The sequence below is a fragment of the Phalaenopsis equestris genome, unplaced genomic scaffold, assembly GCF_001263595.1.
Source record: "Phalaenopsis equestris unplaced genomic scaffold, ASM126359v1 Scaffold001278, whole genome shotgun sequence".
Classification (NCBI taxonomy): Eukaryota; Viridiplantae; Streptophyta; class Magnoliopsida; order Asparagales; family Orchidaceae; genus Phalaenopsis; species Phalaenopsis equestris.
Genome location: NW_018165717.1, coordinates 43,913 through 61,604, shown reverse-complemented (window position 1 = coordinate 61,604; position 17,692 = coordinate 43,913). Strand labels below are relative to the sequence as shown.

The 17,692-nt window shown below is 34.7% G+C and overlaps 1 protein-coding gene across 1 annotated transcript in view; it reads left to right on the top strand.

Annotated features, from left to right (window-relative positions):
• Positions 1-12,554, top strand: part of LOC110033755 (protein NLP2-like) — a 42,514-nt gene extending 29,960 nt beyond the window's left edge. The window contains 2 exon segments of the mRNA XM_020737834.1: positions 11,386-12,180; positions 12,183-12,554. Of these exon segments, the coding sequence (XP_020593493.1) occupies positions 11,386-12,180; positions 12,183-12,268 (881 nt within the window). The 3' untranslated portion in view covers positions 12,269-12,554.
• The last annotated feature ends 5,138 nt before the right edge of the window (positions 12,555-17,692 follow it).

Sequence of the window (17,692 nt, the reverse complement as noted above, 5' to 3'; positions counted from 1 at the left end):
ATCTTTAGCTCCCTCCCTATCTGAAGAACCGAATGATGGTCCTCAAGAAACACAGGTAATTTCTGATCTTGATCTTATTTTTTTCACCAACAGAAGCTCAAGATTCAGGGGTTATGAATCTGGATCTTCCTATAGCCTTTAGAAAAGGAACACGTTCTTGTACTACCAAATACCCCATTTCGAAATACCTATCCTACAAAAAAATCTCACACAAACATCAAGCTTTTTTGTCAAAATTTTCTAATTTGTCTAAACCTAGAATAATACAGGAAGCTCTTAGTAATCCAAATTGGAGAATAGCAGTAAAGGAAGAGATTGATGTTCTTTTGAAAAATGGGACATGAGAAATTGTCACTCTACCAAGAAACAAGTCTACTGTTGGGTGTAATGAGTCTTCACTACTAAAGTCAAAGCTGATGGGAGTATCGAAAGATATAAAACAAGATTAGTAGCGAAATGATTCACTCAAACTCATGGAATTGACTATCAAGAGACATTCGCTCCGGTAGCCAAGATCAATTCTATTCGGGTTTTACTGTCCATAGTAGCAAACCGTTATTGGCCATTGCATCAGCTCGACTTTAAAAACGCTTTTCTAAACGGTGAATTAGAGGAGGTATTTATGGATCTTCCACCAGGATTTGAGAAAAATTTTGGAGAAGACAAAATGTGCAGATTAAAGAAATCCTTGTATGGGCTGAAGCAATCTCCTCGTGCTTGGTTTGAGAGGTTTGGAAAGGTGATTACAAAATATGGATACACTCAGAGTCAAGCTGATCATACTATGTTCTACAAATATTCAAAAACTGGTAAACTGGCTATACTCATTGTCTATGTAGATGATATTATCCTTATAGGAGATGATGCTAGGGAAATTGAGAAATTAAAAGAAAGATTGACCACAAAATTCAAGACTAAAAATCTGGTACATGTAAAATACTTTCTTGGTATTGAGTTTGCCAGATCTAAGGAGGGAATTTTTATTAATTGGCGAAAGTATGTACTCGACTTACTCAGTGAAACCAGAATGTTTGGGTGCAAAACAACTGAAATCCCGATTGAACCAATTAAAATGTTACAAGTGACAAATAAAATAGATGGTGTCAATAAAGAACAATATTAGAGACTGGTGGGAAGACTAATCTACTTGTCACACACTCATCTTAATATAGCATTTGCTGTTAGTATGATAAGTTAATTTATGCATTCTCCAAATACTCATCACTTGGAGGCAGTCTATCAGATCCTTAGATATCTGAAATCCTTAGATATCTGAAATGATATCTGAAATGAACACCTGGAAGAGGACTACTGTTCAAGAAAAATGAGCACTTACAGGTAGAAATATTTATAGATGCAGATTAGGCTGAGAGTGTTACAGATAGAATATCAACTTCAAGGTACTGCACTTTTCTAGGAGGGAACTTAGTAACATGGAGGAGCAAGAAGCAAAGTGTCGTGGCAAGAAGCAAAACTGAATGGCAAGAAGCAGCGCTGAAGCTGAATTCAGATCTTTGGCTCATGGGATATGTGATGGATTAGAAGAATTCTCCGATTAGAAGAATTCTCCAGGAGTTAAAAATTCATAGTCCACCACCAATAAATGTGTACTGTGATAATAAGTCTGCCATCGCCATCACTCACAATCCTGTTATTCATGATAGAACAAAGCAAAACAACGCCCTAAGAAATAGAAAAACACTTCGTCAAAGAAAAAATTGAAAGAGGAGATATTTGCATGTTATATGTTCCCTATAACGACCAAGCAGCGAATATTCTAACAAAGGGTCTTCAAAACAGTTCGACGATTTAGTGTACAAGCTGATTCTGAAAGATATATTCATGTCAACTTAAGGGGGAGTGTTGAAAGATTTAATTCAAATTACAATTTATTGACTTTCCTCTTATACATATATTATTCTCCTTTCTTATTTATATCATGTGATATTTGTACCAAATCTTGCTTAATTAGTCTTGCAATGTAATAGGAAATTATTTAAACTTATTTAGTTAGTTTCCTTATCTAAGGAGGAGGGACTCCTATATGTAAAGACAATTTGAATTGAATCAATAAGAAGAAACGATTTTTCTCTTCACTTTCTGTTTTTTAGAGCTTTTGACATCTACCAGTTGTTGATAATGATCTCTCAAAAAAGTTTATGCGCGTTTCTCAATTGACTACATAGATCATTATCTATAATCCACTCGTGATATCATTTGACTAAATTGGCCAAGTTTCATAACTCTTGGGATGCCATAATTATTTTATCTTGATTGTGAGAGTTATCAGTTCCTAGACAAATCCTTCTGAGCTCAAGAGTTGACTTATTCTCTCATCAAAGAACCATTGCATCATTGCTTTTATATGAAACCCTTGACAACTAGCCTTTAATGAAAGACTTCTTCCTTATAGAAGAGGTAATTAACAATGGGTGTTTGCGCCCTTGAATACCTTCAAATCAGGAAAAAAAATAAAAACCTCGTAAAAAAAAAAAAAAAAGAAATCTTTGCGTATCGTGATTATCGCCATTTTAATCTGCCTCGTAAAATGACATTATTCTATGTCAGAATACTGCAAGCAACACCTTTTTAGAGTCCATAATGTTAGAATGATTGCAGCAAACATCTATTAATGGTGGAAAAATTGAAAATTGGCCTGTGTTTTGAACATTTATAATAACATTATGCACTAAACAGAAAGGTAGATAATATTATTAGTTTATGTTTTAGGAAATAGAAGATGTTGGTCTATTGGCAATTTGACTAAGGATTTTTGAAAAAGATTTATAAATATTAGACGTAGTATGTCATAAACTCAAAAGAATCAAATTTGGCATTAGGTTATATTTCATGAGTTCAAATACGCAATGTCTCATTCACTGCAGATAAAACATGATAATAGTTATCATGTCTTTTGTGAATTCATGGTGAATTTTTGATCTGTGAACCTTTTGACCATTGAAGATTATTGAGTCATGGATGTTGCAACACACCCTTAGATATGGTGTGAATGAACTTCTGATGAAGTTTTTTAATTCTGGTTTCTTCACTAGACTGGATTTTTGGTGTGCTTGGTTATGATAAGTAGTTTATCATTAGTCATAATACAAATTTTCATCTAAGATCATTAGTTATACATTGTAATTGCCGGGTCCCAAGTCTCGGGTGCGAAAAGTAGAGAGTTGCATTAGGTAGTTAACAACTAACATAAAAATATTGTCGATAAACTATGCTAACTAATATGAATAATTTAAATAATTATCAATGTTAGGCCCTCTCCTAAAAGCGACATGCTGTATGACCTGATTACTATGAAAAGTGTGCTAGGGCTGCTGCACTGACGTTTGGCTGTACTGTTAAATAAATAAATATTCTCATATTATGGACAAATGCAGACAAAAAAGTTAGTCCATAAAATTAATATTATGACAAAAAAATGGAATATAGTTACTCTTATTAGTAAATTATTGAAATTTATAGATATGGTTCATAGGAAAAGAAATATCTTTTATATTTAAGAAACTAAATGACATGGAGAAAAAAAATAAAAAGATTGATAATTTAGGTTTTAAACTTTGGTATTCAGGTAGGAGTCTTGCTAGAAATGGTGTATGCATAATTATAGATAAAAAAATTGAAAAATAATATTATAAAAAGTAATAGAATTGGTGATAGAATTATAACTCTAAAAGTTATTATTCATATTAAGAATCTTAATGTTATAAGTGTTTATACTCTCTAAGTAGGTTTATACCGTCTGTGGGTCAAAATTCACAAACCATTTCAGAATCTTCATCGCTCTGTTATCAACTAGCAAATAAGCGTGCATAATCTTCATTATTATTAATTTGAATAAGAACGTGTCTCCCATCTAATAGTCCAATTTGTACTCCCCAACAAGCTGCATAAGTTCAAATTTTTTGCGAATAAGCTCCATTTTGGGAGGACCATATATAAATTTTCCAACCAAATTCAGACGACAGGAGGAAGCAAGTTGAATACCTTCAACTTCTGTAAAAAAGATGACAGACTTCTCATTCATCCTACCAGATTTCTTGATGTCCTCCGCCCACTCAAACGAAAAAGGGAAAGAACATAATTTAAGGTGTACCTGAGGCGTGGACACCCGCAAGGGAAACTGCATAAGATATGTCTGAAGCCATCCGGTGTGGCGTTAAAAAGAAAACATGGGAAAAATCGCAACAACCGAAGCTGAAAAGGAGAGCACGCGAGACAAGCAGAAATTACGAGCTGTACCCGCGAGCAGAACTCGCGAGAAGACGAGCCGCATCGTAGAGAAGTCGTAGAGCCGAAAACTCCCGAGTCGGGAAAGCTCGCGAGACGGGAAGATGGGAGACGAGCCGCACCACAGAGCAAAACTCGCGAGACCGGGAGATGGGGAGACGAAACAAAATTAGACACGAAGACGCCGAAGAAGCAGCAAGGCCGTAACAATTGCTAGGGTTCACCATGAGGCGAGAGCGGGAAGGAAGACGACGCCATTATATATACATATATCTATATATCTATATATATCTATACATATATATATATTTATGTATATATATGGTGAATTGAGAAAATTATAAGGTCATTCTTAGAGAGTCTATGAATACAATTTCTGATGCGAATAATTTTACTTCTAATGATCTTTATAATAGATTATATAATAAAGAGGGTGACAGACATATGTATAAACTAGTTAAAGAAAGAGATAAAAGAAAAAAAAAGAATTAGTTCAAGTATATTAATGGTGAAAATTAAAATGTGATTTTCTTAGATGATATTCAACATAGGTGGATGAGATATTTAGATAAAATTTTTAATCAAAATTGTGAAAATATGATTGATTTTAGTAATCTTAAAACTATAAATAATAATAAAATCTATTATTTTTATCATCACATTATTAAACAAAATTTGAGGAGACTTTAAAGAATGTAGTGTGGAAAAATAATAGAACCTCATGATATTCAAATAGAAGTGTGGAAATGTATATGAGATCTGAGAATTTTTTGGCTTATTAAACTTTTTAATATTATTTTAAGAACTAAAATAATGCTTGATAAGTGGAGAAAGAGTCAATTGGTTCCTATTTTTAAGAACAAAGGGGTGCACAATAGCGTAAATTAAAAAAGAAGTATTGGTTCCTATTTTTAAGAACAAAGGGGTGCACAAGAGCGTAAATTAAAAAAGAAGTTAACGTGTACTAAATTAAAGTTATGGGAGAGCATGGTTGAACATAGGTTACAATGTGATATAAAAATTTCCCAAAATCAATTTGGATTCATGCCAGACAAGTTTACCATGGATGTTGTACATTTATTGAGAGGTTTGCTAGATAAGTGCAACGAAAGGAGGATCTACATATAATTTTGTTGATCTATAAAAAAGCTTTTGATAAAACTTCATTAGAAGTACTTTAAGAGTTTTAGATAAAAATGTTAGTATTTGCTTATATTCAAATCATTAAAAATATGTATACTAGAGTGGTTACTTGTTTTTGAACATAAGGAGGATTGACTAAGAATTTTTCTGATAAACTTTAAGCCAATATATTTTTGCTTTAGTTTTTGATGTTCTTACTGAACATTCATCAGAGGATTTAACTTGGTTAATGCTTTTCACTGATGATATCCTTATGGATAATACTAGCGAAACATTTCAAGAAAAACTTGAATTATGGATATCAATCTTAGAGTATAAATGCTTTTAATTGATTGTCTAAAACTAAATACATGGAATGTAATCGTAGGGCCTGTTTGGGCGGCTGCAACTTATTAAGAAGTTGCTGCACAGCAGCTGTGGCAGGAAGTTGCTGCGAAAAATTTGATTGTTTGTTTTTTTGTTGTTTTGAAACAACTATGTTGCAGTTATTTCTGAACAAATGACCTTTCTGTCTTTGTATTATAGTATTGTTTATAACAAAATTATTCATACTAGCACATTCCATACTTGAAAGCAAATTAAAATAAAAACAAACACCTCACAAAACAGTAATATGACAATCAAAATTAAAAATAGGACTATTAAAATAACAATTAATAATATGATAATATTGTTTTTACAATGTAATTGGTTTATGTCATGAGATAAACTGTCCTTCAAAGAAACTCATTAAGCCCGATCATTATCGGTTGTGGATTCCACCAACCCATCTGCCTACCTAAAGAAGTCATAGCTTCCTAGTTTTCTCATCGGACATCTACAAAACTGTCTTCTATAGCTAGGTGGCTGTCGCGAGGTAATCAGAGAATATTGTAGACCACAGTAGCAGTACAATACTCTGGAGGTACCAAAAGTACTTGAGCTCACCTTTTCTGAATATTTAAAACAATAAATCACAAATTTTAAATGCAATATCAAAGAAAAGAATATTAGAAGTAATCAATGCAAGTTTTATTAAACTGTGAGTCTCAGAGAGCACAATATAAATCAACGAGTCAATAAGGGTTATTGGTTTGCATTTAAACCACGTAATACCGAGCTCGTATATGCCACATGCATATCCCTAAAAGAAGGTCATCCAGAAGAACCTCAAAAGCCATAACATTGAAAAGGAGAGAAACGTAGTTGATTTCATTTGGGATTTCAAGTGTGACAAGAACCAATAACGACATATAGATCATCTGGAAGAACCCTTAAGGTGTCTTATCATAGACCTCTAAAACCAAAAATAAAACATGTAATAAAATTCATATTATAAATTATATCCACGGTTGCCTCATCGGTCATCCAAGCGGGGAAGAAAACATGCAAAAGAGTGAGAAGTAAAATTGAGATTCAAAATATAGATGATTGGATAAAACATCGATACAATAAACAATAAAAGTTTTCACAACACATTGCAAATAAAGTAGCAAAGAAAAAGAGAAAAAGACAAATACAATCGGTCCATTCAACAACCAAGGTTGACATATGTAATTCGCTCACTTAACTCTATCATCTTCGCTGCACCTTTCCCATCTCGGGGGCAAGTTTCAGGTAATTCATCTTTCGCCCGTGATAAAGATTGTCCTAGATGATATTCATATAGTAGGGACATGTGATTGATCATCATTAACCCTGTTGAAATCAATGTCGTTGTGCGAAGGATGCCGCCGAATATAGTTGTGGAGGGTCATTATGGCTAACACAATCTGCATTTGTTTAGAAAATAAATATGTCGGCATATCCTGCAATATGACTAATCTTTTCTTCCACATTCCAAATGTTCTTTTAATCACACCTCGTAAGGGCGAGTGTTTTTTGTTAAACATTTTTTTCCTGCCCCAAACAATATTGGTGGATCTTTCAAAATTTGGAATATGATATTTGATATCTGGAAATATCTTCAGAAACCTTCTTTATAAGGGGTATATTTATCTGTGACAAATACAATAATTAGTAATGCACTGAAAATAATATCTAATTAGGGTTTGTGCTCATGCAAACCTGGCGGTGGGCGAGTAAAGTTGTACTTTCGAGTTTTTGTGACAAATTTAATTATACGACTATCGTGTGCACCACCTTTCCAATTAGCTATAACAAAAGTAAAACACATATTAAAGTTGCATACAACCATTAGGTGATCCACACCGCCCAATGAATGAGATTTTTTTATTATTCGATACACGTGCATCGACGTATGTTCCATCGATCGCTCCAAAAGAATTCTAAAAAAATTTATCATGGTATATAAATTACTGTATACATTTGACTTTTGGAATTAATGAATAAAAAGAATTGCCTTAAAATATTACATATACCGCGGGTCATGTGTAATCTCTTTGATAGTTTTTTCAACTGTTGGGCCATCTGACGTGATAATTTATGGTGAGAAATAGACTAAATCATTCAACCCAACTAAAAAGTATCTATTGATTATTTCTGATGAGTGCTGAAATTGCTCTATTGCCCCTCTCATACATTCATTATATAGTCAAATGTAGACTGTAATTGCTAACACTTCTCTGAAAGCCATCTTGGAGTAATCACGAAGTCTATGATTTTTGTGTAGTTTTTCCAAGAGATTGATGAATACGAACTGTATCATACAGAACATATTGCTAAATCCTATTGGTTGCCCTATAAGCAAGTCTATAACCCATTTATCACCAATGTATGATGATGTTATGCAAGGAGATCGAACAATGTATTAGTTATAGTACTCATACATCAAATACACTGCAACTACAATTATTTTTTTGCATCTTTCTCTATGTGCATCCATGTTAGGCAATCACTCTATTAGACTAACACATAAAAATCACCAAATTAGCTATTATAAGAACATTCTTTAAACAAGCAACAATCATAAATAAATTTGGAAAAATAAATAACATATTGTACGACAAAAAACAAACATCGAAAGTCGTATTAATAGTGTCCCAAAGGAAAATAACTATTCAAAGCAAAATTAAAATTCTTCAAATGGAAAACAAATACAAATAGATAACTAGAAATAATGAAATTCAAGCATCATTGCTGTCATAAAAGTAACGTAAATAATTGACCCTAAGGTCAAGGGTTACCGTTGAACTCTCTGCAGGCTGGATCTTCTAACAACTTCATGAAGAACAAATGTAATGACATGTTCTCATAAATTTCTGGAGTTGCCTCCAAAATTCGCATAACTTAATGGATGAAAGTTGCTTGTGATGTCCCAGGATCATTGGTTCATGAATCAATTAGTTGTGAAATTTGATTTCTAATGAAAATAATGCCTTTTTTTTTTCTTCTCAGCCCTCAGACGCTTTGATCGGTTAGTGGATTCAACTTCATTGAGGTTCGGGCTGGGGCCTTCATTGGAATCAGTTGTTCGTTCGACATCTAAGTTCTCATCTATGCTTGCAAATCCTCACTCACTAGAGGCCTATGCATGATCGCCTGTTGCCATGACTCTACCAAACATACAATCCAACTTCTCTTCCAGCACAGGGACAATGCCATTGAATTTAAATTGTTTTGCAGTTGACACCACCTACAATATAATAGATAGATATGTTGATGCATTTGAGAAAAAAAAATTATATTATGTAGTTATGATCAATTTTCACCTCCAATCTCTCAGCCCACCATTCTTTCGAACCATTAACTGTTCGCTTAATCAGATCCCAACCAAAGTCTGAGGATTCTTGTTTCAATTTTTTTCAAAATTTTCAGACTTTTATTAGTTGATCCCATTTATTTTTCAATTGCATCCTATAACATTCTCTTCCCATAGTTTTTTTGAATTTTTTCATAATATTTTGCTAGCCCTCATTGTTAAAATATGTTGTGGGCCTATTTCCCTATTTCACCTCTTTATGGCAGAGATTGCAAAATATTAGTTTGATTTTTTTATCCCACATAGCAGATGAACCGATCTCTTTTGTCTTAATCATTTTGTTACTAGCATAAAAAGAGTTAAACAACATAAATATTTGCCACGAAATTAAATTACCACAACTCGAAGAAAAATAATATTGCCATAATACAATCACCACTACCCCCACTCCAAACACCACCACCTTTGCACCTCACACCACCACCTCCACACCATAACACCACCTTACACACCACATCCACACACACCACCCCCACACCATAACAACACCCCACACACCACACACCACACACCACACACCACACACCACACACCACACACCACACACCACACACCACACACCATACCACGAACTCCACACCACACACCACGAACTCCACACCACTTGTGGCAATAGATTTTGAAAGCATAAGAGAAACACTAAAAACAAAATGGAAGTTGAACTATGGAAAGCTCACCATGTCACATTAGCTTCTTAACTATAGAGTTCAATAACCATGAAATATATATAACAAAATATACCATTTTTTAAATCGAAGGGCATAACATTGCTATCACACAACACCATCTTTCATTCACAACACCTGAAACATTGCTATTCTTTTTAGCAAAATATACGATCTTTCATCCATTCTTCAGTCTTTCAAATTCTCACTTTCAATCCATATTCATAACATAGACAACACCAGAAATATTTCTGTTAACAAATCCACCATCATTTTTCACCTATTTTTCAAATTCTCCCTTAAATATTAAAATTTTTGATAAAATCCTAATCCATATTTATAAAATACACAACACCACATTGCTTTTCACAAATCCGACGCCAACTTGTATCCATTTCTCAAATTCCCACCTAAATATCAAAACAATACCTGGTAGAGCAAGACCAAACCACAAACCATCCTTTGCAATGATAGGTATGTAATTATACCTATAAAACCAAAACGAACATATCAAATCCACAAACCGAATGAACAAAAAAGAAACTGAAATCACAAAATACAATGCAAATTAAGTTGTAACCACCGAAAAATAGAGAAAAAGGATATCTCCGGTGCTATGAATGTGAAATTTCCAAAAATAAAATCTTTCTGCAAACCATACGCGCAAAGCCACCAAGAATAGTTGATGGGTAAAAGCTACTGAAGGAAGAAGGAAGCAAACACCGGGAAACCCTCTTCAGAGGTGTCAGAATGAATGCTGGATCAGGCCGAGCGGGGAGGGTGACATGAGAGTAATGGCAAACCAAAGACCACGAAAATGTGTCTCTAAGGTCGCGGTTGGGCTTATCGGGCGCGTTTAATGAAACACGCTTGCTCCTCACTAACCAAAGGATTGAAATCACAGTGGGGTGCCTTATCGTAGCCAACCACTGCGCTAAACATACCCTTAGTAGTAGTAGATCTAATGACGGGGGTTTAGCACTCGTTGATCAAGTTATTAAAATGAGTGAATGTTTTGGATATCTCGGGTCTATTATTCATAGTGATGCTGATATAGATAGAGATGTTATTAATAGAATTAAAGTTAATTGTTTGAAGTAGAGGAACACGTAAGGCCTAGTGTGTGATAAAAAATATTGCTTAAACTTAATGGAAGATTTTATGAGATGGTGGTGAGACCTGCAATGCTTTATGATGTAGAATTTTGACTTGTAAAAGAAAAGCATAAAATTAAGTGTTGCTGGGATGAGTATGCTTAGTTGGACAAGTGGTTTTACACTTGGAGACAAAACACAAAACAAATGTCTATGGAAGGGGAGACAAGATTAGAGACAATCGCCTTAGATGGTTTAGTTACGCTAAACGTCGACCATCCGATGATCCAGTTAGAAAATTAGGTGTTTTAGATTTGACTTATTTTAAGAAAGGTAGAGATAGACCTAAAAAGACTTGCATATTGTATAAAAAATGATCTTAACTTATTAGAATTCTATGAAATACAACCATTCAGTGGGTTAAAGGGCTGTTGTTGTTGGTTAGGTGTATTCACACTTTATTAGCTTTAGAAAGTGATGATAAAATTTTTCTTGTTCGTGACGGATTGAGAAAACGATTTATATATTTGCTTTGCAGTTTGCTCCACCACGTTGAAAAGAATTTGTCGACAGCATGGGATTTCAAGATGGCCATCGCGCAAGATAAAGAAGGTCAATCATTCATTAAAGAAGATCCAGAGTGTCATAAACTCTGTACAAGGAGTTGAGGGAACGCTACAGTACGATCCCAAAACTGGATGGCTTACAGCAGCTGTAGCACGGGAAAAATTAACACCTGCAACCCAAACATCAATATCAATGCGTGGCAATGTGCCATTTTCTTCTTCGCCTCAGTGTGGAGCTGGGCAATCAGATGAGAGGCTGGAAGTTCAGAGAGCGAACGTTCCAAATGCTTGCTTTACAAAATCCAAGGTGACTTTTTCTGTACCAATGAGCTCGGATTCAGCTGCGGAGGAGGACGAGATGGATGTTAAAATAGATCTTAATGTTGGGAGAGAACATAGCCGTTCTTCTTTTTCGAGCATGACCGATTCGTCAAGCGAGAGCACTTCTTGCCGCCCAACTCTCATAAAAAGCTCAAAAAATGAATCTTTAGTTTCCCATAAAGGTCCAGTCTATACTGTGAAGGCAACTTACAAATCTGACACAGTAAGGTTCAAACTTTTGCCATCAATGGGTTTGATGCACTTGTATGAGGAGGTTGGGATGAGATTCAAATTGTCCATGGGAACATTCCAGCTCAAGTATATGGATGATGAGGAAGAGTGGGTTATGTTGACGGGTGAATCGGATTTGCAGGAATGTATCGAAGTCATGGAATCTATTTCTTCTCAAAGTATGCGACTTCAAGTTCGGGATGCGCCACGTACAGTGTCAGCTCAGCCAGCAGCAGCTGCTTGTTAATGGAGGCTCCAGAAGGTGAGGCCAGGAACTTGGTTTTATTTTGTACAATTTGCTGAAGCCTGCTGGGCAAATCTTTTGTTTGGCAAATTGAGATAAAAAATGGGTTTTTTCTGCATTAGAAATGCTTATACTGTAAATTTAGGAAAATGTATCGAGGTCCCCTGAGCATGGGGATGGAAGCTGGTTACTGAGTCCGCGTGCCTTGTGTTTTAAATAATTACGTGCTTCTTGTGTTTCTTTTTGTTGTCAAAGGTATATATATATACATTGTACTGTGTAAAATATTTTCATCTTAAAGCTGTTTTGATCAAGTAGTGATGAAAATGATAGAAAATGGATGTAATTTCAGAAGTTTTGACTTGAAATGTGTTGTTCACTTGAAAACAGTAATCTTCAAAGTGCTTTGCTTGCCTATACATGCATTTGTTAATGCGGTTGGAGATTACATTTTGTTCATGGTTGCTCCTTGTCAGCAATACACACATTTTTGATGTCCAATGCCCTTCATGGAGGTGAATTAGATAAATGATTTGTCGAAATATAAGGCATGCCAGCCCATCAAAATGTGAAATATCACATTCTCTCAATGGTAATTTATGTCATGTACGATAAAATATAGGAAGATTTGCATGCATACCACTCAATTCTTATGGATTTATGTATCTAACACCTAAACTTTTAAGTTCTACTTGCAAAACCCAAACCTATGGATGAGAAGTGTATTTCACTTCTTAAAAGTTAAAATGATTGTGGTTTTTATTTGACATGAAAGATGTGGGAGGTATAAATGTAAAAGGGCAAGTTTGAGTGTTAGAAATGTAAATACATAGGAATATAGTGGTATGTATGTAAGTACCCATTGGTTTTTAAAAAAGAACTCTTTGGGCCATCCAATGGATTAGATAAGGTGGTAAGTCCCAATCTTTTGGCCTTCCCCCAAGCCTCATCTCTCATTGTAATATTCATTTTAAATTAATATTAGAGAATTGAATTAAAAAAGGATATAATTTTGGTTAGATTTGATCCTCTAAAAGCAAGCAAAACGACTCAATATGACCCCTATGTAACACATTATAATTAATTTTAAAACTTCGAATAGAATGAAGCACACATAAAGATTCATCAAGATGCATTCCTTTGTAAACGAGCAAGAATAGTTGGTAAGGTTGATAACCCGATAAACATAGAAACTTGATTGTTAGAGGCATCAAGAAACCCATATACATCAAGAAATCACAGGTAAATATTGCAATCAACAAGAGATTAACCCGATAAACATAGAAACTCGATTGTTAGAGGCATCAAGAAACCCATATACATCAAGAAATCACAAGTAAATATTGCAATCAACAAGATTCAAAGCATCAAGAAACCCATAAACAAAACTAAAAAATAGTTTGCAGACGCCTCTAAGTGGGGCACAATATCCGTAAATTGTGATGTTTACAATTATCCAATAAATGTAAGCTTTCCATGATGCAGCAAATAAAATACCTTAAGTTATATCATGCAAATGGGGGTAGATTAGTAAAAATCTATAGTTGAAGAACTTTATTTTTAATGTGAATCTCTTGAACATAAGAAGAAATCTATGATGATGATAAGTTTGATTACCCAAAGATTATAATCTAAGAAAGTCTCATCATAGAAATTCACTTTCATACTCCAAGAAAGTACAATTAGCTCAATTCTCAATGATTAATATTGTCAAAAGAATGTTTTGGGTACTTTGTCTGAGACAATAGACTTTAGCACCCCATGCAATGTCACAATTTGTTCCACATATAATTTGGCTAATCTCTCCACTGGATTAGTCTGTCTAATAGGCATGAAAGAAATGGGCAGATTTGGTCAGCCAATCAACAATTACCCGTATAACATCGTGACCCTGACGTGATCTCATCAACCCAATAATAAAATTCATCACAATCTCCTCTCATTTCCATTCTTGAATCAATAAAAGCTGCAACTGACCTCCAAGACGCTGATGCCATGCCTCCACTAGCTGACATGAAAAACACATTGCCACAAATTATGTCGCATTCCTCTTCAATCATGACCACCAAAACGCTTCTTTGAGATCTTGATACATTTTATTGCTCCCTGGGTGAATAGTATATCCAGATAAAAGTGCTTTCCTTAGAATTTCTTTCCTCAAGTCATCAATATCTGGAACATAATCCCTCCCTTTATACCTCAATAAACTATCCTAATCTAGTACAAACCTCTTCAAATCGCCTGCCTTAATCTGCTCCATAACTTTCTAATTATTGTTATCTTTAGTTAAACAATGTCTAATTCTGTCCTCCAAAGCTGAATACACTGATAACTGATATAATTGGACCATACTACGATCACCATAATCAACTATGGCTAGCTTCAACTTCTCTAGATCTTTAATTAACTGTTTCTACCAAGTAAATAAATATTTCAAGTTACTTTAAGCTTTCGTACTCATTGCATCTGCCACCACATTAATCTTCCCTAGATGTTACTGAATATCCAAATCATAATCTTTAATAAATTCTATTCTTCTCCTTTATCTCAGATTCAATTCTTTCTGAGTAAAGTTATACCTCAAATTTTGGTGGTTAGTGAATACCTCACATCTAACTTCATACAAGCATTGCCTCCATAACTTGAGTGCAAAGATAACTGCAGCAAGCTCCAAGTTATGCATAGGATAGTTCCTTTCATGATTTTTTAATTACTGTGATGCATATGTAATAACTTTACCATGTTGCATAAGTTCACTACCCAAACCCCTCAAAGATGCATCGCTGAAAATTTTAAACCAATTAGAACTTAAAGGAAAGGTTAAAACTGGAGCAGAAATTAAACAAGCCTTTAGCTTTTGAAAAGTATCCTCACAATGATCTGACCATTTGAATTTCACTACCTTCTAAGTCAACTTTGATAATAACATAACAATCTGTAAAAATCCCTTGACAAATCTCCTATAATAACCAACAATACCTATAAATTTCCTAATCCCAGTAACAGTAGAAGATCTTGGCCAATCAACAATTGCCTGGACCTTATTTTGATCCAAATATATGTCGTCTCCACCAATAATGTGCCCAAGAAAAGCTACACTTTCAAGCCAAAATTCAAATTTAAAAAATTTGGCATAAAGTGTTTTCTCCTTCAAGACATGTAGCACAAGTAAATGATCTATATGACCAACGTCATCCATCAAAAACACTAGAGCATCATCTATAAAGATAATCACTAAAGTATCGACAAAATGCCTGAGGACTCTGTTCATCAAGTCCATGAAAATTGTTAGAGCATTTGTCAGTCCAAAAGGCATCACCATGAATTCATAGTTCCCATATGTAATCTTGAAAGCGGTCTTCTCCATGTCTTCTTCTTTAATCCTCAACCGGTGATAGCCTGATCTTAGATCAATCTTCAAAAATATTGAAGCCCCTTTCAATGGATCAAACAAATTTTCAATCCTCGACAATGGATATTCATTTTTAACAGTGAGCTTATTCAACTCTCTGTAGTCCATACACATCTTGAAGCCCCAGTCCTTCTTCTTCACAAATAATACTGAAGCTTTCCAAGGTGAGGTGCTAGGTCTGATGAACCCCTTATCTAATAACTATTGCAGTTGACTTTTCAACTTTTGCAACTCCTTAATTGCCATTCCATAAAGTGCCTTGTATACATGCTTAGAACCTGACAAGAGCTTTATAGTGAATTCAATCACTCGTACTGGTGGTAGCCCTAGTAAAACATCAAGAACACTTATGGATATTCTCCTACCAGCAGAATATCATTCAAAGACTATACTTCCTTAGAAATATTTGCTACATGAGTAAGAAATCCTTGACTTCCATGATTCAACAATTTGTAAGTCTTCAATTAGGTAATTATCATAGATACCTATCCTCTGTAACTAGAAAATTTGACTTCTGTCTTCTTAGATACATTTATTTTGATGACCTTTTTATTAAAATCAATAATAAAAGATTTTAGACATCCAATCGATGCTTAAAATCACATCAAATTCCACCAAGGGCAACATAAAAAGTTGGGCATCAAAATCTATTCTACAAATCATAAGATTCACCTCACATGATTGATTAACTTTTATAAAAGCACAATTTTATATTTTAAATGATAGTATCATGATCTTCAAAAGGATAATCAATCACATCACTTTGGTGAGTTAATCAGCTATAAATGAGTGTGATGCTCCCGAATCAAATAATACTCTTATCGGTCTACCCTAAAGATAAATAACACCTATCATTAAAATCATCGCATTAAACATTTAAAGTTACCTTATTAATATAATTAAATTCTTACTTCTTTTATATATGACATTACTTAAGTTCTATGATGCTTAAAGTGCCGTGGATAAAATTGTTCAGAGTAGAACATACTTGTGATGAAGCAGGGGAGTCCTTAGCTTCCTGCTGTGAAAGAGCATATACTCTAGGCTGAACATTGTGTTGAGTTTGACCTATATTTGACATTAATCTTGAAGATTTAGATACCCCGGTCTACCATAGCTCCTCTAAGGTGGTGCAACTCTGCCCCTAGAATCTGTTGGAGCCCTTCAACCCATTTTAAGGCAATTTCTCAATCTATGCCCTCACTGATGGAACCAAAAGAAAATGTTCAATCCAGATAGACACTCACCCTTGTGAGACCTTCCAAACTTATCACATTTCTTCGCTTCAAAATGAGTGTCAACACTATTGGATATAGTCTTCTCAGTGCATGTACTACCTGAATGGATGGACTGCCTGCTCCAAAAGCCCTGAGGAAACTGTTGACCTTACTTTTGTTGAGGTCTGGTTTTTCTTCCTTAGAGCCTAGGATCTAGCCTTAGGACTGTCCCGTTGACTATCCTAGAGGACTAGTGATGGAACCTTGCCCCATTATAAATTATAAACACCTTCTTACTCTTATTGGAGTCCCACATGTTTAGTTTTGACCTCTAGCACTTAGATGATTGAAACCAACATGGGGAGCTTAAGAGAAGTCCCTACAGGATTGTCGGGCCTTAGGGTTAGCCATGGGTGGCTTGGTTTTGGTCTTGGTCAAAACTACACATACACACACTCACAAACCCCTCACACACATTCCTAAAACCCTAAAATCAGTCACATTTGACCTTTCTCCACTCTTTTGGAAACTCATGTGAGTGGTCCCCAAGCTCTTAGCCTTTGGCTAGGGTGGCCAGGACCAATACATGGATGATCCAAAGTGAGCTTTCCCTTCGTCTCATGGCAGTAGAAGGTTAATATTGTGGTTATCATATCCAATAACCTCTAATTCCACTTAAACACCCACCCTTGGCCTTCTACCCCTAAATTTTTCAAAAATTAGCAAAATGCCCCTAGAAACCTAATTTGCCAAAAATTTCTCAAATTACCAATTCTCACCCAAAAATCATATGAAACCACTTCAAATCATTCAAATTGCCCAAAATACCCCATTTTCCTCAAAATTCCCAAAAT